We start from the raw sequence: 23,799 nt of genomic DNA on the forward strand, positions 1-23,799 counted from the left end.
CTTCAGTCTGAATGGCGCATTATCCAGCTAAGGCTCTTCTTCCTTTAACTACGCCTACACCACTTCGTATTTCTTCAGCTTCTTCATTTCTCCGCACCTCCTTCAGCTGCTAAAATTATTCTCTCTCTCTTTTGCTCGTTCTTCCTTTAGCATTCTCTCTTTGAAGCTTTACACATTCAAGTTTCTAGTTTCATTTAGTCTTTGTGTAATTAAGTTGTCTTCAACTCACATACACGCATACACACCTATGGGTTCACAATCTTAATTCACCTTTGGCAAGCACCAATTCTGTCCAGCTGCCCACAGCGGCTTACCAGTGTCCTTGCTGCGCATGCTGTTAATGGTGGCCTGCTCTTTACGCCGCTTATTTGTGTTTTGCAAAATGTTATGTTGTGTACGTGTCGATTTATCTGTTTGTTTGTCATTAAAATTTATGCATTGTGTAATAATTTTTGTGGCGCTTTCGGCTCTTCATGCTCCACCTACTTTCCTTTGCCACCTTTGCTCACATTTGATGTTAATTCAATTGTTTGTTAAGTGAATTATGCCCTCTAACATCCGTTCGTCGCTTGTTGTCGTCCTGGCGTTGCCTTATGAGCAGCGCTTTGCCGGCAGTTGAAGTAAAGTAGTGTGCCGTTGTCATTGCCGTTGTTGTAGTGGGTCTTCGTGCTCATCTCCGCCGCGCCGCTAACAGCTTTGTATAATTGAGTTCTTATTTATGTTTATTTTTTGTCATTAAACGCTTAAGGATTATCGTTCTACTAAAGTCTTTATGTACCTATGTTGCCATGTATTTGCGTTAATTATTAAGTATATTGGTCACGCTGCATCTTTTATCCTGAAACGCTCAATAAATGTTAATGAGCGCTGAAATTTAAATTACCAATCGTTTTCAATTAGTTATTGCGCGCTAATTGGGATTTGGATTATTGAGTTGTGAAATTTATGTGGTCCATGGCAGTGGTGGAATTATTGGCAATAAATGTGGAAATGAAGTCAGTAAAAGCTTTATTGGAAGCATATTAAATTCATTTACTTAAGTAGATGTAAATGCGGTAGTGGATGATGACTTCATTTGCTGGAGAATCACCATTAATGTAAGCTTTGGAATTCAACGGAAAGTAACTCTTGCCAATAAGAACTATTTTGTTCTGAGTAGGCAGGTGAGCAGTAAAGCCCGGTCTAGATGAAAAAAGCTAAGTTTATAGAGAGTAAAAGGTGTTAGTTGAGTTGGTTTCAGTGGGCATGTGAAGCATAGGCGCAGAGAGACAAAAGTTCTGCGGAAGATTTATAGACCTTTGTGAATTGGCGGCAGGGAATATCAAAGACATCCCTGCAGTACGCATCCGCACTGAATCACAGAAGAAATTATCACTTCTGTTATACCACTTCCAATACTTATTTTGTTATTGCAGGTACGTCCTAGTACGCTCAGCCATGATTCTTAGCAATAGCGAAGAAATAAGAACTGGTGCGCCTTCCTTATTTTAGCCAAAGCACTTAGGCGGTTACTAGAAAATCAAAGAAAATTAATTAGTGTGTGCACTTGATTGTTAATGGCTTTGAAAATAATTTTCTAAAAAAATATATTTTGAATTTGAAATTTATTTATACTTGCAAGGCCGTTCGGAGTCTGTTTTGGTACTAATCTGCATTCATTTTATTGATTTGATCTCGACTAAAGCCTAGTTAATCAAAGATATTATAAGCAGACAGCTATGGACAAAGCCCTTACCGAGGAATGATAATGATAATGTCAGTCCAGTGACTTGGCGAAAAAGAACACCTTAAGTGAAATGGGGCGATCAGATCTTTTCTTGCCGAATTGAAGGCAAATGGACCCTGCTGTGAGATGTAATAGGTCTATGGATAAGTTCGTGCGGTTTTACAACAGATGGCGTAACTTGATTATTATTCCATCGATCCACATTTCCAAACATTCATTGGAGAGCTACTGTCGTAAGGCACAAACGTCAGTATGAGTTTTTTATTTGAAGCGTAAACAACAATATTTTTACCACACTTGAAAATGTCGAATTTCGTTCCAAATAATGTGTTTTTGCGGGGAATTCTTTAATATGAAGAAAAAAGCAGCCGAAAGTCATCGTATCTTGGTGGAAGTTTATGGTGAGCATGCTCTAGCTGAGCGAACGTGCCAGAAGTGGTTTGCACGCTTTAAAAGTGGTGATTTTGGCCGCGCCGCCAAAGTTCATGGATACCGAATTGGAGGAATTGCTCGATCAAGATCCGGCTCAAACGCAAGAAGAGGTTGCAAAAACTTTGGGAGTTGATCAATCAACCATTTCCAAACGTTTAAAAGCCATGGGAATGATCCGAAATTCAAATTTCGAAAAAAAACCGCACGAACTTATTCATAGACCTATTAGTTACCGTTCGATGAAGTTAGTTCTAAGACAGAATTTGCAAGAAGTTAGCAGCGCAACCAAATTATGAGAGGAAGTGATCTCAGATAGGAAGGTTCGTTTTAGCGCCAACTTGCAAGGTTGGAATGAAGTGGCTGACGTGCTCAGGCCGTCCAAGCATTCTCAGCTAAAAGTTTGTTGCGTTTTCTAAGGTGTAAACATATGCTAAGTGGGTGGCTAGTAAACCTGAGTTTTTCTGTATTTACACCTTTTACAGAGAACTTTGTGGATTATTTTCAGCTATTCCATCCCATCGACCTTGCGACATGCCTACACTCTTTCCGCAGAGCGAAATTGAAATGGAAGAACGCTCTCTTGCAATTTTTTTTATTATCTCCTTACCCTTATGGTCACATAATCCAATAACAATTCCAAGTAACAAATGAAGCGAAAGTAAAGACACATCTTACTTTAAAAGTTGATGTTTTTACAATGTCATTAAAATCTTTTACCCTCATTGGATGCCTTTGGCATGCAATTTCTACAGCTACGCCTGATGCCATATTTTATGTGCGCGGAGGGATGATAGGCAAATTTTCGCTTTTGTCGGGCAGCTTTTAGTGTGTTACCCGTAGAAGTTCGATAGATTCGCATAACGTTTGCAGCTGATTCTTGATATTTAATTTCGCTTTTCATCTGGTTTTTGTTGTTTTTTTCTGTGCTTGAGTTTGTGTTTGAAGATTAAATTACATTCATTTCCTAAGCAGATTAATGGTCCAACACTTAACCATCTTTAAATGGAATATACAGTATGGGTCATTTAAAATCGTACAGCTAGCAAAATTTGCAAAGTTCATTATTTGTGGATATTTTGCTATAAAAATATAGATTCTATTATATTAACATTAACATATCCGACTTTTTTATTTAATCAAAATTTAATATGATTTTAAGGAATTACAAATATTAATTTTTTTATTTTTTTTATTTTTAGGTTTTTTTTGTCAGTACCCAGTTTTATAACCTTTTCAATTTTACCTCCTATTTGTGGTGTAGGTTTTGATGTTCTTCCAAAAATGGAAGGACCTAGAGTTTTGTGCCGCCTTCGAATATGTTTTATGAGCGCCAAATGATATTTTATGAGGAGTTTTTTATTGTAGATGCACACTCGTAGTTTTACCATTGCCTTCCGATCGACACCCGGTATAAGAAAAACAGTAATTTTGGTAGCCCTGCACTAACCCATTCGTCAACGGTGATCGATAAATGATCAAAATACGAAGTACCGAGAGGTCCATGACGCATTAGTTCGGAATTTATTTCACTCCTGTTATAAATAAATAACGCATGAATATTTACAACATTTATTTTTATTGGAAAAAGTGAGAATTTAAACACTGAATTCAATTTCATTCAAATCACCTCCACTGCCCGATTTACAATAGTCCATTCTGTCATCTTTATATTAACAATGGCAACAAATGGTTAGAGTAACATTTATTTCTAACTGTCCTAACTGTGTCCGAACGAAAATTTGATAAAGATGAGAGAGGTTCGTATAACGCATTAATGCCCGTCTAACTTCTAGGAAACGAAAACTTCTAGGAAACGAAAACTTCTAGGAAACTGTTTCGACTGATTATGCGATTTTCAAACAAAATCAATGATTTTTAGTTTTTTTTCTGAAAAAATATTGGTAGTCGAGAAAGTCTTTTCGTATTTCTAATCAAACTTTAACTCATTTTTTTTATACTTATAATAAACTTTATTAAACCAAATATGTACCATTTTGGTCGACCACCTTTTCCATTTTTCTTCTAGAGGCATTATTCCATCAGTGTAAAACTTTTTTGGTTTCTCGGCGAAAAACTGCGACAAGTAATTTTCACAAGCTTCTCTTGAAGCCAACTTTACTCCATTAAGGGAGTTCTGCATTGACCGAAACAAAATGGTAGTCCGATGGTGCAAGGTCAGGGCTATATGGTGGATGCATCAAAACTTCCCAGCCAAGCTCTCCCAGTTTTTGCCGAGTCATCAAAGATATGTGTGTCCTGATGGAATACGACGCCCTTTCTGCTGATCAGTTCTGGCCGTTTTTTTTTTCGATTCCTTGCTTCAATCTCATCAGTTGTTGAGAGTAAAGTGTAGAATCAATCGTTCGAGCAGGCTGGAGCAGCTCATAGTGGATGATTCCTTTCCAATCCCACCAAACACATAGCATAACCTTTCGAGGCGTCAATCCTGGCTTTGCGACCATTTGTTGAGCTTCACCACCCTTGCACCATGATCTTTTTCGGACATTATTGTCGTATTTGATCCACTTTTCATCTCCTGTAACCATTCGCTTCAGAAATGCTTCGATTTCATTTCGTTTCAGCAAAGAATAGCAGATGTTAATTCGGTCCATTAAATTTTTCACAGACAATTCATGTGGTACCCAAACATCCAGTTTCTTTTTGTAACCAGCCTTTTTTAAATGGTTCCAAATCGTTTGATGATGAATGTTTAGTGCCTTGGCGATGTCATGGCAGCTTATGTGACGGTCCTGGTCAATCTTTTTCATAATTCCATCGACTTTTTCAGCGATAGGTCGACCGGAGCGAGGTGCATCTTTCACATCGAAATTTCCAGAACGGAAGCGAGCGAACCATTGTTGTGCTACACGAACTGATACAGCATCGTCTCCGTAAACTTCACAAATTTCATTGGTGGCTTGCATGGCATTCTTCCCTTTTTTATACAAAAATTTCAAAATATACCGAATTTCTTCATTATTTTCACTCATTTTTGAACAGCTATAACTTTTTTTCAACTTCTCCGAATTTAATTTTTTTTTGCTTAAATGAAGCTTAAATTGTCACCTTTCTAACACCATATGATATGACACAATGTGATTGGTAGCACTGGAGATAGATGAATCCAACGACGTCTATTGACAAAATACGGAAAGACTTTTTCGACTACCCAATATTAAGCGAACAGCGACCATTTTTGTAAATGTGTAAGCATTAACTAAGTTTCCGACAAAAAAAACTTAGCCCAAATTTCAAACACCTTGATGTTACTAAAATTTGAGGTTTTGGCAAATATTATATTTCTTTATAATTTTGCAAAAAAAAATGGCATTTTAATTTATACTAACTCTGTCGTGAATATAAGTATGAATGCAAATTGTATTGTTTTGATAAACTGCCTAAATGAAGCAAGATTGCAAATAAAACCTGTACGATTTTTTGTGGCACTCGCTGTATTCATACATATAATATGTATCTGTTTATGAGGAAGGTCAAAGGACAACAGCATAATTTATGACAATATTTGACATTTTTGAACAAATATTTTGCTTCTATTACTTGTAATGATGAGCTACGTTGGTGGGTAGTGGGGCATAAGAAATGCTCAAGGATACTTCAGAAAAACTTTTGAGAAAAAACCAAGGAATTTTCTATAATAATTGCTTGTGGCATGCAGCAAACAAATTTCCATTTAAATATTAAAATTTTGAAGTGAATATCAAATATTTAAGTATGCTTCAATAATATGCTCTACTGAGATGGAAGTAGTGAATTCTCAGTATTACTGATTTATTTTAATTGGAAAAAATTTTGTTTCACCATTTGCTAAAGTCATTTGCTTGACATTTTAACTTCCACATATGTATGTATATCACTTACACCTATGAATATTAACTTCTTCTTTCTCTCATTTCAGGCGATAATCCGCGCATTATCGAGCACCCCATGGATATGACCGTGCCAAAAAATGATCCTTTCACATTTAATTGCAAAGCCGAAGGTGATCCAACGCCATCCGTACAATGGTTTAAAGATGGTCATGAATTGAAAACTGATACGGGTTCACATCGGATTATGTTGCCAGCTGGCGGTTTGTTCTTTCTGAAGGTGAGTCGGTGCATGTGTAGTATAAATATATATATATTTGTACTATGAATGTATGTTTGTATGTATGTATGTATGTTGTATGCACCCTGCAATGAAAAACCAAACTATCCAGCTAAAATTTTGCATGTAGTTCATGAACTGATAGTTCATGAATGAAATCATACTAGTTGTAGTGTGAGTAGAAGTGTACCAGTTGCAAAAAGACTAATTACAGCTACTACTAATTATGCTACTTGTATGCAAATGATATGTTATTATTTCTGTTGTGTTTATTCGTATTAGGTTTTTAAAGAACAGTTTACAACAATAATTTTTGGAAGTTGCTTTCATTTAGTTTCAGAAATTTCTATTTCTAAAATATGTAATTTTTAAAAATAAAATCATTCCAACTAGCTCAAAAAATTTAAGAAAATGTTTCGTGTTATATTAAATATTGTATTAATTCATAGCAAAATCTTTAGTAAATGTGAATTTATCAAAATCTATTACTTTTGGTGTTAGTCCGAAACCGAAGATTTTCAACACAAGCTGGACTAGTTTGTGTTTGTATATATTATGACTGGTTCTTTAGCTTGTATAAAAATGATGTATGGGCTTACTAGTTCATTCACTGCCGAGCCTGCCAACTGACATTTCGTAGTGTCATGATACCAGTTGCTGTCAGAGGAAAATAATAACAAACGAACTACTTCAGCTTCAATTCAAGGTGATAGGAAGTGAATTAGTTAGTTTGACAATATGTGCAAATATGTATACATATATGTATGTACATATGTATACATGAATGGGCATACATAAGAGTACTATGAGAACCGCACAAGTAAGAAGAAAAGAGCGGGTTCTTTTTGGCCAATGGAAGAAGGGAAATTCACCCATACGTACGTATGCATTTACTTACACGAGAGGTTAATTATTACAAATGTTATAAAATTCAGAGTCTATTGTAAATTTTATTTTCACATAAATGTCAACCATAAATGCCTTTAACTTTCATATATACATACATACATACATAGAGCATATCTGTGTGTCGCAATATCAGCACTTTGTACGCTCGCTGCTGCTTTGTCTATAAGTTAAATATTTATCAATTTGATATTCCGATTATTTATTCAACAATCTCATTGAAGCGTACGTTGATATAAAATTTTGAATATGCAAATTAATTTCGACTTTTGGGTTTTCTCAAGACGAAATGGTTGGGAAAATTACCACTTGGTAGGAAATAAAGATTATTTCAAGCGAAAAGAATGTAGAAAAAAAAATGTATTGCTTTCCTTGAATGCCACAAAAAAAAAAAATCATATGATATTATTAGAATTTTTGTTTATCAGTATTTAAAAGTATTTCCAGATTCTGGTATACATTTTTGTTAGCTTATATATTTAAATGTTTAGTAATTTGTTTAATAAACGGTAGACCATGGGTTATGCTGCTTACGGAATGCAGTAAACGATTTTGCTTTCTTAAAGAATAAACCGATTGTGGTTTGACCACCACAAAAATAATAATATTTCGAGATGAATTGTAGTTTTGCCTATGTGCAGCACAAATGTTTTCTTAAAATTAATTGTATGAAAAAATGTCAACTGTACTTAAAACATCATCACTGATCTGTTGTTTCTTCCTGCCAACCCATTTCTACAGCACATTTTTTTGGCTTGGGTACTATTTCAGCAAAACTGCCAACAGTGCAAAATCCGTGAAAAAACGACTTAATTGTTTTACGAATTTTTCGACATAGTCTTCTTTTAGTCTTATACACTTCAACCAACGCTGTTCTACTTTGGTGATCCCTTCTGAATAATAGAATTTGTTCAAGTCTGAAAAATAGCCATTCGTTTCTGCAGTCAACTCCTCGTTTCAATGAAATGAAAGAAATGGCTGCCAGACATTTCTTCAAATTTGGGAACAAATAGTAGTCCGAGGTAGCCAAGTCTGGAGAATAGGGACGATATGAAAAGAGTTAAACCCTATTTCCAATTATTTCACAACCTTTTGTTACATTAGAGCAGGCAGTGATATGAGATCAATAAACGTTTCCTGATTTTTTATAACATTTTTTCGAATAAAAATTGTCGTCAGGTATATTATTGCGCCCTTCGCCTAAATATATTCTGCCTGGAATTCTTAAAATCTAGACGTTACAAATATCTCCACCTTTTGTTGGTGTCCCTTCTATGGCAAGAGACCTAAATTAAAAATTTATGATTTTCTTTTATTTTGACTACCACTGCAGGACGATAAAAGCTAGTCCTTCAACTTTTAATAGTATTTCATTTACTGCTCTTTTCTTTATTTTCTTAACTTCTCCTTCCTGTCATATCGAGTCGTGTACCTCCTCATATTGCCTAGTCCTATCCCATTCTATCCTATTATTTCTTATGCTAATATAATTCGAATCCTATCGTTTACTTCCTACCTTGCTCTATTATATATTTAAAATAGCCTATCGTATAAATAACCATTCGTATGATATGTTGTTTTTATTTTAGCATGATAAGCATGATACGTTAGAGTAGTTTGAGATAAGGAGGGAGGAAAAGAGGTGGAAAATATGTTTCTCTGACGGCGACCAATGACTTCACCGCCGGGCTTCCATCTCTTTTCCTCCCTCCTTATCTCAAACTACTCTTACGTATCAACGCATCCTATCATCTTATTCCACCTGCTGGAAAGTCATTGGTCGCCGTCACCAATCTCATCTAAAGACATATTTAAAAGACATTTTAAAGACATATTTAAAAAATGGCACTGATTTAAGAGTTATATTTAACGTATGTTTTATGTAAAATATCCTTTCTAGTAAACTAATTTAACATTTTATAGTAGATCTTACATGGATAAGCGGGATCGGCGTTTTCTTTTCAACCTTAAAAAGATAAGCAATGATGGCATGAGAGTAGAGGCCCGTTCATTAGGGTATGATTAAATACGATCTCGGTATTTGATAGTTAAATTTTTTATTTCCTCTTTCATTAAAGGAAGTTTGAAGTCCTTATGAATTTGGGCATTCACATTGTGGGATTGAGGTAAGGTTAAAGTTGCTTTGGGGGCAGGTGATTTGCTAGTGGTAAAGGTTACATGTGAAAGTTTCTTAGAGCAATTCTGTCTTTTCTACCTTAGTGAAGACTTTATTTTTAATTTTAAACGAAAGTATTATCTTTAGACAAAAACTTCCGCAAATAGCTTCGTACTATATTGCAAACTGCAGATGTGTGATTACATTGTTTAAAATTTGTAGAAAACTTTCTGAAGAAACTAAAATTTAAATTGTTTGTGTAAAGAAACCATTCTCTTTACATTAAGAAGTATTTCGATACAATTTTGATTGAAATATTCAAATAATGATTTTTAATAATTTAATAAATTTTAACTCTTCGCCGTTTCACGCACAAAAGGCTAGCAACACAAGTAGCTTGGAAAATATTTTCCACACGGCTGCGCAATATTTATTCAGTCGTAACAATTATGGCGAACACATACAAATATATCTATTAAAAGCACGAAAAATACGTCAAACATGGACCAAAAACACATCCTTTCATTGTACGCAATGATTTGAAATGTCCTTCAGCACCCTTCATGTCAAAAAAAAAAAAAAAATTAATAAAATAAAAAGTTAATCGCTTCAAACATTCATCAAACGGCTTGGAGGGGCTTCAATGTGAGCACTCAATAGCACTTGAAGGGATACATCTATATTTCACTGATGTTGGTTCGAAGACCAGGGGTAAGAGTTAGCACCCGTTAAATGCCTCAAATTTCTATACTTCCACCATTTAGCTACAAATTACGGAGTGGAGCAGTGTATACGAGCATGCTTCTCCCGCATGCCACCTTATTTCCCTCTTTATAATTTAACGCTGAGGTTCGACAGCATTAAAACTCATTCAACTTGCAAAATGTTGACTGTTGACTTTGTAACTTTCACATTTGTATTTACAAGCTTTTCGTTACTTTTGTAATTTTTGCTTTCTCGCCACTGAGAGGCAGGCGTAGAAGGACACTGTTGTCAATTAACTCGAGTGAACAGCAACAAACTCGTATGTCATTTTTTGTTTGCTGGTTTTCTTTTGCTTATATTGTATCTCTTTCTTCGCTTTGAAGGGAGTTCTAACCCTCAAAGTCCAATGGGAAAAGCGGCATCTCACAGTAAGAGTAGATGCTCGAGATAACGCACTTGCGTAACATTTTTAATTAAATTAAATGAAGTCGGACAATGTGTTTTTATGTGTTGACTTTCGTGCTCCATGCCACAGGGTTGGTTCATCCTCTAACAAAATGTTTATGCGAGTTTGTTGTGTTTGTGATTTTCCTGCTGTTGCTTGTCTATTGTCCTAGCAGCGGCTGTTGAGATTTTGAACAACAGACAGAGATTTTGCAATATTTGAAATTTTCGCTTTGATGTTTGCAACTTGGAAAAATTTTGACGAGCACGTGCTGCAATCAATTTTGAAAATCCAACTGGGCGAGGAATGCAAAATAGAGGAAGAAGAAGTGTTGACTAAATTTGGAGTATTTGAAACTGAAAAGTTTTAATATTGGGTTTAAATTCGTGCAAAAATTTCGCGTGTTAAGCATTTGAAGCACATGAAGATGAATAGTGAAGGAATAACACTGGTCAACAACATGTTGCACCCTGGAGCAAATGCAGTTGGTTTTTATAAGATTTTTGTATGATATTTCCGGCAAATTTAATGGCCGCAAAATAGGATCTCCAAAGAAGATCTTATGAAGCGGGGTAAGCAAAAACCCATCAGTATTGAAATGATAGTAAGAAAGTGCAAATGGCTGGGACGCACGCTCCAGAAACCCGAATATTTTCATAGTAAGGGTGAAATTCTCAAAGCTCAGTCAGACGAGAAAGACTCAAAAGTTCTTGGAGCAGATCTTAGCAATCTGAAATCCTACCAGTTGACGACGCTCTAACATGAAACCAGCTGAAGGCGTAAGCGAGAAATCGACAACAATGGAAATCTTTTATTGTAGCTCTATTCGCTCTCGATACGGCGCAAAAGCAATAAATAAATAATAACTGCTCTATTTTCGGAAGATCACAGCTAAATGGCAAAACATTTAGTTTTGGCACTTTTCAGCTGACCATTAAAAAATTGGTTGCTATAGAAATCTCAATATCGCTTGAGTGAAAGCTTAAAACGCTATGGCAATGAGAAAAAAGGTTGCATTGGGTTCAGTTGGATCAATATAATTAATACCGATAAAGATATTATATTATTATTCCAATATCTCGAATGGAATAAACTATAAGGCCGTGTTTTTCCATTTTTTCTTGCTGGTACACAAAAGTACGCTGACCTTGTATTTAAAAAAATAGAAGCCATTAAAATAAAACAATAATTTTGTGAGTTAATTCTTCCAGGAGCTGAAATAAATAAACCCTATATCCAATGGTTCACTAAACTCCCTCAAAATGTGTGTAGATTAGCAACGAAATGAAATCATTTAAAAAATTTTCGCTAAATAACCGCCATGCAGAGCAAAAAAATACATTGGTACCCAAGTGGGCCTTCCTTCTTGAGGGACCGTTTTCAGAAATTTGACTCTTTTGACTGCAAAGTATTTAAGAATATGTATAGAATTTTATATAACTTAAAACTTTTGTTAACAAATTGAAAGCTTTTGATGCAAAGCTGTATCATAACACTGAAAATAATAACATTAAGAACTTTGATGTTGAGAAATTAGCAATAATTCACTGAAACTGATAATGTCTTCTTCGAAGTTGCAGCCAACACAATGAACGCTTTTTCTGAATATGGAATAATCCTTAGTAATCTTTTCAATATGGAATAATCCTAATTATTTAATACTGCAAATTTTGCACTTTTAAACTTTACATTTCTAATAAAATTTATTGATTTGTTTATTTATTTATTTATTTATCCTTTTTATGCTTTCAGGTGATACATTCACGTCGTGAAAGCGACGCGGGCACGTACTGGTGTGTAGCAAAAAATGAGTTCGGTGTGGCACGTTCGCGCAATGCTACGCTACAAGTTGCATGTAAGTGGAAGATAAACATGAAAAAAAATAAGTATAGAAAAATGCACCGAGGGCATATAGGGCATACAACCTCGCAGCATACGCTCACTAACGGTAATATTGCACCAGGACAAATTGACTAGCGTGTTTACAGCGAAAAACTGCAACCATTGATTGATTGCATTGCGCTAAATAGGGCTAATTAACTAAAAGCTTACAAATGCAAATAGGACAATAAGATTATGCAGGTGGGAAGAGCTTTGAGGATTTTACTCGTGCCTTATTTTAATTAGAAAAAAAAAACTCGCGACTGTATACATTTTATTTGTAAATAATTTCTACGCGCCTCACACAAAGATGCTACAAAATACAAATTTTCTTCACTCTCATTCTTCTCTAACTTGCTGCTATCTTTTGCTGCCAAGCAACTCGTCTTATAATTCAATATCCTTTCGAACTGTCGTAGGAATACAAACTGATTGATATTTTCAATATTTGTAATATCTTTTCTGTGTATTTACCTGCCTACACTACCTCCGTCAGTTATTGCCAACTAATAATAATGAGTTCTATTCATAGGATAGTTTACTTGGGGATGCAAATGCTGAAATGGCAAATAGCGCCAATAAAGCTGGCATTTGAAAAGGATATTCGCAAATTGAATTTCTGTTGTTGTTGTTTTGGTAATTCATAACAAATAAACAAGTCAGCAGGTAAACAATCCTAAAGGCTGTATCTGTGTGCAGAGATTTATGCAGCTTTGTAAAGCTGAGCGTATTATTTGCATACTGTGCCTCATTAGAAAGGATCAAAGGAGCGTAGACTTACAAAGAGACGTTTGGTGAGGTACGGGAACACAAGAGGAAAATAGTTGGAAGCATAAATGCTATTGCAATTTAATTGAGAGCTAATAATAGTCGGAAGTAGCTTCACAAAGAATAAATTCGTAAAATAATAAAAAAGTGTTGACTCGAATAATTTATATTAAAAATTAATGGATAAACTTAGGAAAATAATAATGACGGCTGAAATTAATGAAATAAATTATAAACCAGTTATTTGGTTAACATAAGACAGGAACTATGGTATAAATTGTGAGTTGAGATGAAATGAAAGACGAGAAATGAAAAATGGGAGATAAAAAAGATGAAAGAGATAAGCGATTAGAGATGAGAAATAGGATATAAAAGAAGAGTGATGTGGGATAAGAGATGAGATATGCGGAACTAGATTTTAAAAACTATGGATTAGTGATGAGAAATCACCTCGAGGAGGTTCGAGATTAACTTTTCAATGAGATCAAGAACTTAAGATGAGAAACGGAAGATAAAAGATGAGAGATAAAAATGATAAATGGGAGTTGAGGGATAAGGCATGAAGTATGAATGATGAAAGATGAGGAATGGGGATTAGAGATGAAAGATTAAAAGTTACGGATGAAGGACGAGGTATGACAAATTGAAGATGCGAGGTGAGAGATAAAAGACTAGAGATTATAAGTGTGAGATTAGACATTAAAAATTTGGAGTTAAAAACTACAGATTAGAGGCTAGAGACTAAAGATAAGAGATGGGAGATGGGAGGGACTAGGAATTAAATTATATATTAGAAACTAAAGACTAGATACCAGAGATAAGAGGTGGACGATAGGAGATAAAATATGGAAACTCAAGGATTTGAGATGAAAGGCAAAAGATGAAGACAGATCATAAATGAGGGATGAGAAATGAGATATGAAAGATGAAAGATGAGACTTAAAAAAGATAAGTGACGAAAAATGGGAGATAGAAGATGCGAGGTGAGAGAGATGAAAAGTAAGAGCCTAGAGATGAAAGATTAAAAGTGAGAGGTGAGGGATGATTGATGGAGGATGAGATATGAGATAGGAGAGATGGGACATGAGAGACGGGGAATTAGAAAACAGGACTAGAAATGGGAGAATAGAGATAAGAAATTGATGGTAAATGAGAAATACCCTAGAATTTGAGATGAAAAATTAAAGATGAAGAGAGATACAAAATTAGTGGTGAGAAATGAGAGCTGAAATATGAAATATGAGAGATAAAAAAAAAAATAAAAAAATATGGGAGATAAAAAATGAGAGACAATCGATGGGAGATTAGAGATGTAAGGTTCAAAATGGGATTTTGAAAATTGGGAGGTAAAATAAAAAAAATTTAAATGAAAAAAATGGAGACAAGGTTCAAAAAATTTAAAATTAGATAAGAAAGACTAAATACAGTGACACAGAATATCTAAACCGAAGAAACTGTACTTCTGTGCCTTCATCACAGATGCGCATGTATTAAGAATTGCTTCTAAGGTGCTCTTCTAACCCACACAATTTCCGATATAATTAATTCTTGAAAATTTTCAAAATCTTAGTTTTTTGCAATTATCAACCACCTACATTCAACTTAAATCGTTCTCTTCCAGTTCTACGCGATGAATTCCGCCTCGAACCGCAAAACACGCGCGTTGCACAAGGCGAAGTGGCCCTGATGGAGTGCGGAGCGCCGCGTGGTTCACCGGAACCGCAGATTTCATGGCGTAAAAATGGTCAAACAATGAATTTAAGCAGCAATAAGCGTATACGCATTGTCGATGGCGGTAATCTGGCGATACAGGATGCGCGACAGTCGGACGATGGGCGTTATCAGTGTGTGGTAAAGAATGTGGTGGGGACACGTGAATCAGCAACAGCTTTTCTGAAAGTACATGGTAAGTGCGGAGGGCGTATACTGAATTAATTATGAACACAAAAAAATGAATTGTTGAATTTATTTCTACTAATTTTTTTTTATTGTTTAATTAATAATCTTTATTAACGCTAACTCACCGCATTCACATAGTTTTTCCCACTCCACTCTGTTTTGCAGTGCGTCCATTTCTCATACGCGGCCCGCAAAATCAAACCGCCGTCGTTGGCAGTTCGGTTATCTTTCAGTGTCGCATTGGTGGTGATCCATTGCCGGATGTCCTGTGGCGACGCACCGCTTCAGGCGGAAATATGCCATTACGTAAGTGTTTATCTGCTTGCTTCTCTAGGATTTACATATAGTATACGAGTATATGTATCTATACAATGTTTATTTTACACCTTCATGTATATAAGTATGTAACATACTTGTAGATTTATGCACTTTGATTTCAAACTTTGCGGTCAGCCACTGCATTGCAAGCGATTTAATGCTTTGACATGCCACTGCTGACATGACATTGTTTGATCAGTGAATGCAATATTTTTGTTGGTGTCGTTGGAAATATTTTTGTTACCCTTATTGAGGGTCATTCAGTTTGCTTTTGGGGCAGAACCTTTACTCAAACCATATTGTCCTTTGAACGGGGAGCACCTGCTTAAAAAATGCTGGTTAAGTTGAAATATTTTAAATTCAAAGATTTATTAAATTTTTGAAGAGATAGAAATTGTTAGAGTATACATTTTTTTTAAATATTTTTCGTTATCAATATTGGTTTTCAATGAAACTGAAAAATTTCATATTATGGATCAGATATACATCGAGGTCTTTCTTACAATATTGAGGTAGAAATTATAATTTTTTTTTTTTTTGTCGGGACAACTAGCAAGTGCAGCACTCAGACATTAATTGAGTCCATTGTACTACACTTGGATTCCCTTTTAATTTTCTTTAAATCTACCCGATCTCCGAAGAAATCTGAGTAGATCTTGTGGTGCCAAGGAGCAAAGATGGTCGTTTCTTAACACATCAGTGCCAAAGACCTCAAACCTGATTCGAGCGAAGGCGGGGCAGACACACAGGAAGTGGTCCGCCGTCTCATCCTCCTCTTCACAAGCTGGGCAGAGTACACTGTCTGAGATGCCCAACCTTTCCATGTGCTTTGCCCACAGAAAGTGGCCCGTCATCAGTCCGTCCAGCCGTCTGCACTCCCCTCTGCTTAATGACAGAAGGGTTTGCGACAGTCGATCGCACATGACAGGTAACATCAGTTTTGTCCATCTGCAGTCTCTCTCAGCCTGAAATTATCATACTGCGTGATATCTTTAAAGTTTGCTCTCATTCTAAATGCAATCGCTTAAGTCCTGAGTGCATGAAGATGTATTGGAGCTTCTTTCACAATTCTATTATACTTACATATTTAGATTCACAAAAGATGCTCTTGCGTCATCAAATGCTTTCACATTCAGTGACGTTTTCTCAATATCTGGTTAGTATTGCTTTTAGCTGGTGGTAATTTACCGAATGAAGGCTTAAAATTGCCAATTTCATTTCCACCCAGTTCTGGTTACAATTCCTGTGTGAAATAGTTCGGTTTGATGTAGTTTTCGGGACATTGCCAAATAACGGTCTCGGTTTAAAAAAAAGGTAGGTCATAAGAGTGTATTAAAATCATGTGAAATATCAAATTAAAGATAAATACACTTGCTAATTGCATTCTTGCCTAATTTCCATCAAAATTAAATATGCTTCAAATATTTCCAAAGTAAAAAACAACAGTGGTTTTTGCTAAAATATGATAATCTTTGATTTATATTGTAAGAAATATTAACGTGACCAGTCTAAAAAAGTTATCTAGAAATAATTTAAGATGTAATTAAAAAAAATCTTCAATTAAATATAAAAGTTGTTCGCATTGGAATAAAAGCTTATTATTTTTTTCGTTTATCCGCTAAATGCAATCAAAACGTAGTAGAAAGCAATTTAAAACTAATAATAATTAAAGTAAACAAAAGCAGTTTTAAAAGTAATTCGTAAAGCGATTTTTTGGAAATGACAAATCACTACCTACCAAGGCACATTGAGCAGGTAGTATAGCAGTAGAGCAAAAACAACAAGGGAAATATATTAATTTCACAATTTTATGACCGAACAAATAGAAAAAAATCCAATTAGCTGCTCTAGTGCTATCACCTGTTCAATTTGCCTTGATAACAACATACAGTAGGTTCTGTTTTTATGCGGCTTTTTTTTATGCGGTTTTGAAATAGTGCGGTTTTTTTTTTTTAATTACAAAATGCATGTCGACCTATCGGGAATTGTACATATAAACAAGATTCTAAACCAGCTAAGCAAAAACTCATCACAGATTACATCAGAAATGCTAACCCTACAAGTATGGAACCGCCTGCATATCTATCTAGATCAGACGTGTACTTTTCCTCAAGTGACGAAAGTGATTTTACGCCAAATCCTAAACGAATGCGCAACATGTGGGTATTGTCTGATTCTATTTCTGACGATGTATGTAAATTTATTTTTCGATTCTGACGTTTCTTAAATAAAGATATAATTTTCAAAAATACAATATTTTGTTTAAGCGATTTTATTTAATTATTTCAGATTCATGCGGTCTATGGAACGTATCTATAGTTATAATATGGGACTAGTGCCCTTTTTTATGCGATTTTATTAAATTATTTCAGATTTATGCGGTTTTAGCACTTTTGAAACGTATCTATAGTTTGACTATAGAACTAGTAGCTTTTTTTATGTTGTTTTTTTTTATGCTGTTTCTTGCGGAACGTATCTACCGCATAAAAACAGAACCTACTGTATTTATAACTTGCGTTAAACTCAAATTTCTGAAAACTGTAGCAATGGGAGGGTTTCGTGCATACTGAACATTGAAAACATGGATATGGAAAAACTCTGGGCATTGACCAGGTATGTTCAACAAAATCTTAAAAAGGAGTGCGGAACAATCTACTAATAATTAGACTTGAAGGAAATCGAAAGACAAGGACAAGATTATTCTCCTACTCTGCAAGGTTTTCAAGTTTAACATCAAGCATTTTGTGTCATAGGCGGGTATATGACCCAAGAAGCGTAAGTTACGTAGCGCTTTTGCTGCGTCATTTGATTTGATTCTCCATATTTTAGACATTTTTACGATATACTTTTTTGCTTCAATCCAATATCATTACTTGGCAATGTTTCGAAAACTAAATAGCAAAAACAAATGTGGATCTCAGCGACCGAATGAATGAATGAAACCTGAATCGTTTGATTCTCATGTGAAAAAAAAATTATTACTTATTCTATTAGTTCGATCATTGGCAATATGTTGGAAAATAATTAACAAAAATCCATTGTGAATACATGGAAACTGCGTGAGCGATACGCCAATGTTTTTGAAAGTAAGTGGAGGTGGTGATGGAATGGTTAGAAGCGTGCGGATTATGAACGATGACTAGTTTCCGTCAACCGCTTTGTGCTGCTGATGAAATTCATCAGATTTTTAATGTCAGCGCCAGCTATATCAGCAGGCGTGGCAAAGAAGTAAGAGCCAAGATGCCTGGATCTTAGCCCCGCCAGAGCAGAGCAGCTAAGGAGAAGGTGCTGAGATGATTCCACCTCATCCTCCATACACTCAGCGCAAAAAGGACTCGAGGTGATTCCAAGTCTCACGGCATGCATTCCTAGCGTATTGTGTCCTGTGAGAGAACCTACTAGATTGGAGAGCTGATATTTTGTCAGCTTCAGAAACTCGCCCGAGCGCCTCCGGTCCACACGTGTCCAAAAGGATTTCGCGACTTTAAACGTTTGTGTATTTGCCCAGCGCTCGCTAAGTTGGCGCGATGCCCATCTTTCCAGGAGCAGACCGCAGGTAGTCAGGGGGATCCCAATTTTCTCCCTTCGCGGGAAAATTACCTCACATGTCCCTTGTTTAGCCAGCTCATCCGCCTCACAGTTTCCCACAATGACGCTGTGACCGGGAACCCAGATGAGGCTGATGTCAAAGAATTCGGACGCAGTCGAAAGTGAGGTCAAGCATTCCTTGACCAATTTCGAATACACCGTCATAGACCCGAGGGCCCTTATTGCCGCTTGGCTGTCGGAGTAAATATTTACTTTCTTGACTGTTAGTACGCATTTGAGCAGCCAATTAGCTGCCTCCTTGATTGCGGCTACCTCTGCCTGGAACACACTGCAGTGGTCCGGTAACCTGAATTTTAGTCTGATGGGGAGCCCCTCGCAAAAGACTCCTCCGCCAACCTTTCCTTCTAACTTCGATCCATCCGCGAACAAGTTCACCAGGCCCTGCCCCCAAGTGTAGCCCTCCGTCTACTCTTCCCTTGACGGGATGTGAGTGGAGAATGTTTCGGTTGGACTAAACGAGGGTATACACTGGTCTGTTAACAGAGGGCTGAACTCGAAGTTTCTAAGGATGCTTGAGTGCCCATAAGTGAGGTTGAGCTTATAGCTCCAGCCCCTCAGTCTGAGAGCGGCAATTCTGCCTGCGATGTCTACGGGTACCACATTTAACATTGCGTTGAGCGCCAGAGTAGGAGTCGTTCGAAGCGCCCCACTGATTCCAATAAGTGCCGACCTCTGAACTCTCTCCAGCTTCTTCACCAATGTCGTCTTCCCTAGTGAGTTCCACCAGACTATGACTCCATATAACAAGATAGGCTCTACAATAGTATTATATAGCCAGAAAACAACTCTAGGCGAGAGACCCCATCTTTTGCCAATTGCGCCCTTGCACCCATACAAGGCGATTGTTGCCTTCCTCACCCTTTCCTCAATATTGGGCTTCCAATTGTTAAAAAATCGTCTGTTCTAGACGAAAATCTCGATATACTATACTATATTATACTCTAAGATCCGACTATACGTGCCGAAGATATGACGAAGAATCATAAAAAGGGGACCGCTGCATTCAACCATAAATAATTTCTTTTAAATAATTCTGCTGGAATAAGTGAAATTCTTCCTCTTTAGCAAATGTTTATTAATTTTTAGCGAGCTTTAATTGAATGGCATTAGGGTGGTTCATTGGATTGATAGGACCTAAGACCTGGTGGGCAAGTGCTAGAGGTGCTACTTCAACTAAAATCCTGTGAAACAAAAAAACAGTTGTATTTTCTATAATTGTTCTAAACGAAAAAATCGATATATTATACCCTAAGACCCAACTATAAGAGTGGAATATATGAGTAAAATACAAAAAACCGTTCTCCTCAGCTAGACCAAACAAATTTTTTTTTCGAAATTGTAAAAAAATTGTCAAAAAGATAGCGTAATTTAATGTTGTTTATTGTTTTTACTGTCATAAGCTGCCTGCTTTTTTTTTGGCAGATCATCTTCCGATAAACTATAGCAAAAGTTAACTGACAAACATTAAGAGGTAATTTTTCTTATCCATTACTCTACTTTTTTATATTCTGATTAAGCGTTTCGTCGGACATCGAGAAGGCGATCCTCGAGCACATATAATGCCATCTGGAAGAGTATATGGAAAGTAATGAGCAGTTAAATATTTGTATGCCATAATTTTTTTGTTAAATGGATGAGAAATTTTTCAGGACATATACATAAATGTACAACCCACGTAGGCTAGTTAAAATCTAAGTGGCCAGCCTGCATGCTGATCGTCTTCAATTGACTTCCTATGTTGCTTAGGTAGACTATCTTGGGACTTATTGTCCCCTTTTTTTCTTATTTCCTTAGTCATATTCAAATATATTTATTAGAGTATAAATACATAAGCATAGAAAGTAGCAACCCACTGACAGTTCACAAGAATTCAGAAGTACACGAAATTTGTCGAAATTAGTTTGCTGATTATGTGATAAAATTGCGGTAATCAAGCAAATATCAGCATTTCAAATTCCTTGCAAGAAATACCGAAACTCACAATTCAGTGTGCGAGTATTGAATGCGTCAATCAAGCATTTCCACCCTCTTCAAGAAGCGAAAGTTCTGCTTCAATCTGACTTTGACGAGACTTTCGAATTGGCGTCAATCAAAAAGGTAGCCAGTTGACTTTACCAATTCCACCAAAAAGTCAACACGCACAGGGTAATAGTTTGTGTGTGTATGTGTGTAATGTGTAATTATGTGTACACGTGGTTGCTACTGAGTACCCTCGTAGCAGCCGATCAGCCCACTACCTTCAAGCTCATCACACCTCAGTAAACGCAGTGCAAGTGCACTTGGTCAACGTCTTTTCAAGTGTAGTGCTGACTGAGTGCCGGACTAGCGGAGTGAGCGATGTTGTTGGAAAAGTACCTACCACAGTGTAAAAGTCATTTTGTTGGCGCTGTTGTCTGTTATCCACCACAAAATAAAAGTCTACCAATTTGTTGTTGTTACTCATACACGTACCACAAAACAAACTGCAACTTTTAATTCCGTTAATTGCCAATCTCTGTTGCCAGCAATCAACATTTGTGCTGCTGCTTTTGCTTGCACAACACTTGAATGGTGGAAAATCAGCACGACTGACTAAGTGTGGGCAAGTCCAAGAGCATAGAAGTAGTACAGGTGTAGTAAAACGAGCGAGGGTGGGAAGGGGGAGGGAGGCTAGAAGTGAAAGCAGGTGGGTTTGAGAAGGAAAAAGGATGTACGCAAACACTACAATGTGGAACAACAGAAATAACTCATCGGTACAAACACATACACACACGCACACACTTAGCCACTAACCTATGCAAACAAATAAGAAAGCGCAGGCTGAGTGCGTTTTGTGTGAGCCACAAAACGCTAACGAGCTAAGGCTGAGCGGCAAGTACATGGGCATGTGGAATACCTGGTACTCATATACGCACAAACACATCTACACTAGCATTTAATCGCAAATGCGCGCGGTTGTTTGCTGGTTTGTGTTGGGGCCAGAAAAAGTTTTGCCAGCCGGACGCGACACTGTGGTTGTAGCTGTGCAGTGGTGTAGTGGCGCGGAAGTAGCAAAAGCAAATGTAAACGCCAAAGCTTCCGTAAACTTTTGTTAAGCAAACAATTGCCACAGACAACAAAAACATTTAAAATCCAAGCATTTCACACACGAACACACACAAACGCATGGAACTCCATTGTAAGCGGCAAACAGACAATGCAACACAACGCATGTGGCAGTTGAGGTACAGATGTGTGTGGGTGCTTCAGTGCTGCACCTTCGGAAGCTGTACATTGCCAACCACCATTAGTATTCACTTCTGTTGGTTGCCGTTGCCGTTTCCTCGCATCTCCCACTTTCCAAGTGCCAGCGAAGAAACCGAACACTCGACTTGCTGCAACGCTCGAGTCATCGTTGCAACACTTGAACTACTAACCAACCTATAACTATGCAAGTGGCAACGTGACTCAAAATAAACCAAGGATTTTACAGCTGTCAACTAGCATAAAGTGGTGTTGTTGTAGCGCCATGGTAGTAGAGGCTTAAAACATTCCTGGTTTCTGCCGCTGGTATTTAGGTGGACAGGTGTGAAGTGAAGCGACAGGCTTTACCTAAGGTGTCAGGTGTTGTTAGTTAAGGAAGAAGGATGTGAAGTAGTTACAGTGTGCTGAAAGTATTCAAAGCGGGCGTGGAATATACAAAAATGTAAAATGAGTGAGTAACCTTGAGAAATTATCTGAATATCAACACTAATAAAAGAATAAATCACATAGCAATCAAAACACATTAAGCAAGTAAAACAACAACAATACCGAACATACCACATACCAAACTCAGGCGTAGCGGAATAAAGCTGATTTCATCGACGAAGAGCCGGTGTGTGTCTTTTGCTTTTCGTGGGGTTTCTCCAGAATTTGGCGTATTATGAAGATTTGGCCTATGGTGTACTTACCAGGTGTGAAGCTGCACTGTAAAGTTCCAGGCCTTTGTTCGTTGACGATGGACTTCATTCTCTCACACCATACGTTCGACAGGACCTTCTGTGAAATGAAGCAGGGATAGTAGTTGGGGAGCTATGTTGTCCATCCATCACAATGTGGCCAATCTGTGAACGCCTCGGTTGATCTGGATATAGCCAGGTAACTTTGTGGATATCTCGGTGCTGGAATCTGGTGCTATTTACCATAATACAACGCACCACGTTAAAGTGAATCAGCCTCCGTTTTGCAGCAGGATCAGCACCGTTATTGGTAGTTTCATCCTGTAGGCTGAATTTTTCGACTGATATCGGTTTTGATATCGTGAATGAAAAAACAAAATTCATGTGTTGAGGGAGATATTTATCTGGAAGGATGTTTTTTTATTTTTAACATCCTGCATTCTGCAGGAAGCCAGCTCTCCGACTTTCGCCAATAAAAATCTTCTTATTTCTTGTTTTGTAAGATTAATAATTATGAAAAACAAAAAATTTCCAGGGATACTCCTGAAATATGCGAAGAAGTACTGTACTGAATTTCAAAACGATAGATATAGTAGATGTGCGAAAATGGCCTACACAGGCTTCCAAAAAAAGAAGTTTGAGAAAAAACTTTGAGGTGGAGCGGATATAGAAACCAGGCATGGAGCAACGGACGCTCAAATACCTATAACCCCGTATATTTTGCTCCGGTCGACTTGAAACGTTTAGTACTATGAGAAAATTTGCGTTAATTTAAAAAACTATGAAAGGAAGAAAAAAAACGTTTAAATACCTTACTCTGCTTAATGCACTAGGTATTGCCAAAAAGTGATCACATCACTCTCATCGAATTTATAATTTCAACAATTCTGTGTAGAATTGAATTTCTCGTTTTTTTAATTTCGACCCAAAACCACGCCAAATGCCAAATTAGATTTTATAGAATTTTTCAATGCCAAACATATGCCAG

At 36.7% G+C, this 23,799-nt stretch overlaps 1 protein-coding gene across 1 annotated transcript in view; it reads left to right on the plus strand.

Moving 5' to 3' along the window:
* Positions 1–23,799, plus strand: part of LOC129248543 (protein sax-3) — a 140,443-nt gene that overhangs the window by 68,116 nt on the left and 48,528 nt on the right. The window contains exons 2-5 of the mRNA XM_054888129.1: positions 6,075–6,265; positions 12,190–12,292; positions 14,708–14,992; positions 15,151–15,291. Coding sequence (XP_054744104.1) covers positions 6,104–6,265; positions 12,190–12,292; positions 14,708–14,992; positions 15,151–15,291 — 691 coding nt within the window. The 5' untranslated portion in view covers positions 6,075–6,103. The remainder of the gene's footprint in view (positions 1–6,074; positions 6,266–12,189; positions 12,293–14,707; positions 14,993–15,150; positions 15,292–23,799) is intronic.

This window comes from Anastrepha obliqua, chromosome 5 (assembly GCF_027943255.1).
Source record: "Anastrepha obliqua isolate idAnaObli1 chromosome 5, idAnaObli1_1.0, whole genome shotgun sequence".
NCBI lineage: Eukaryota > Metazoa > Arthropoda > Insecta > Diptera > Tephritidae > Anastrepha > Anastrepha obliqua.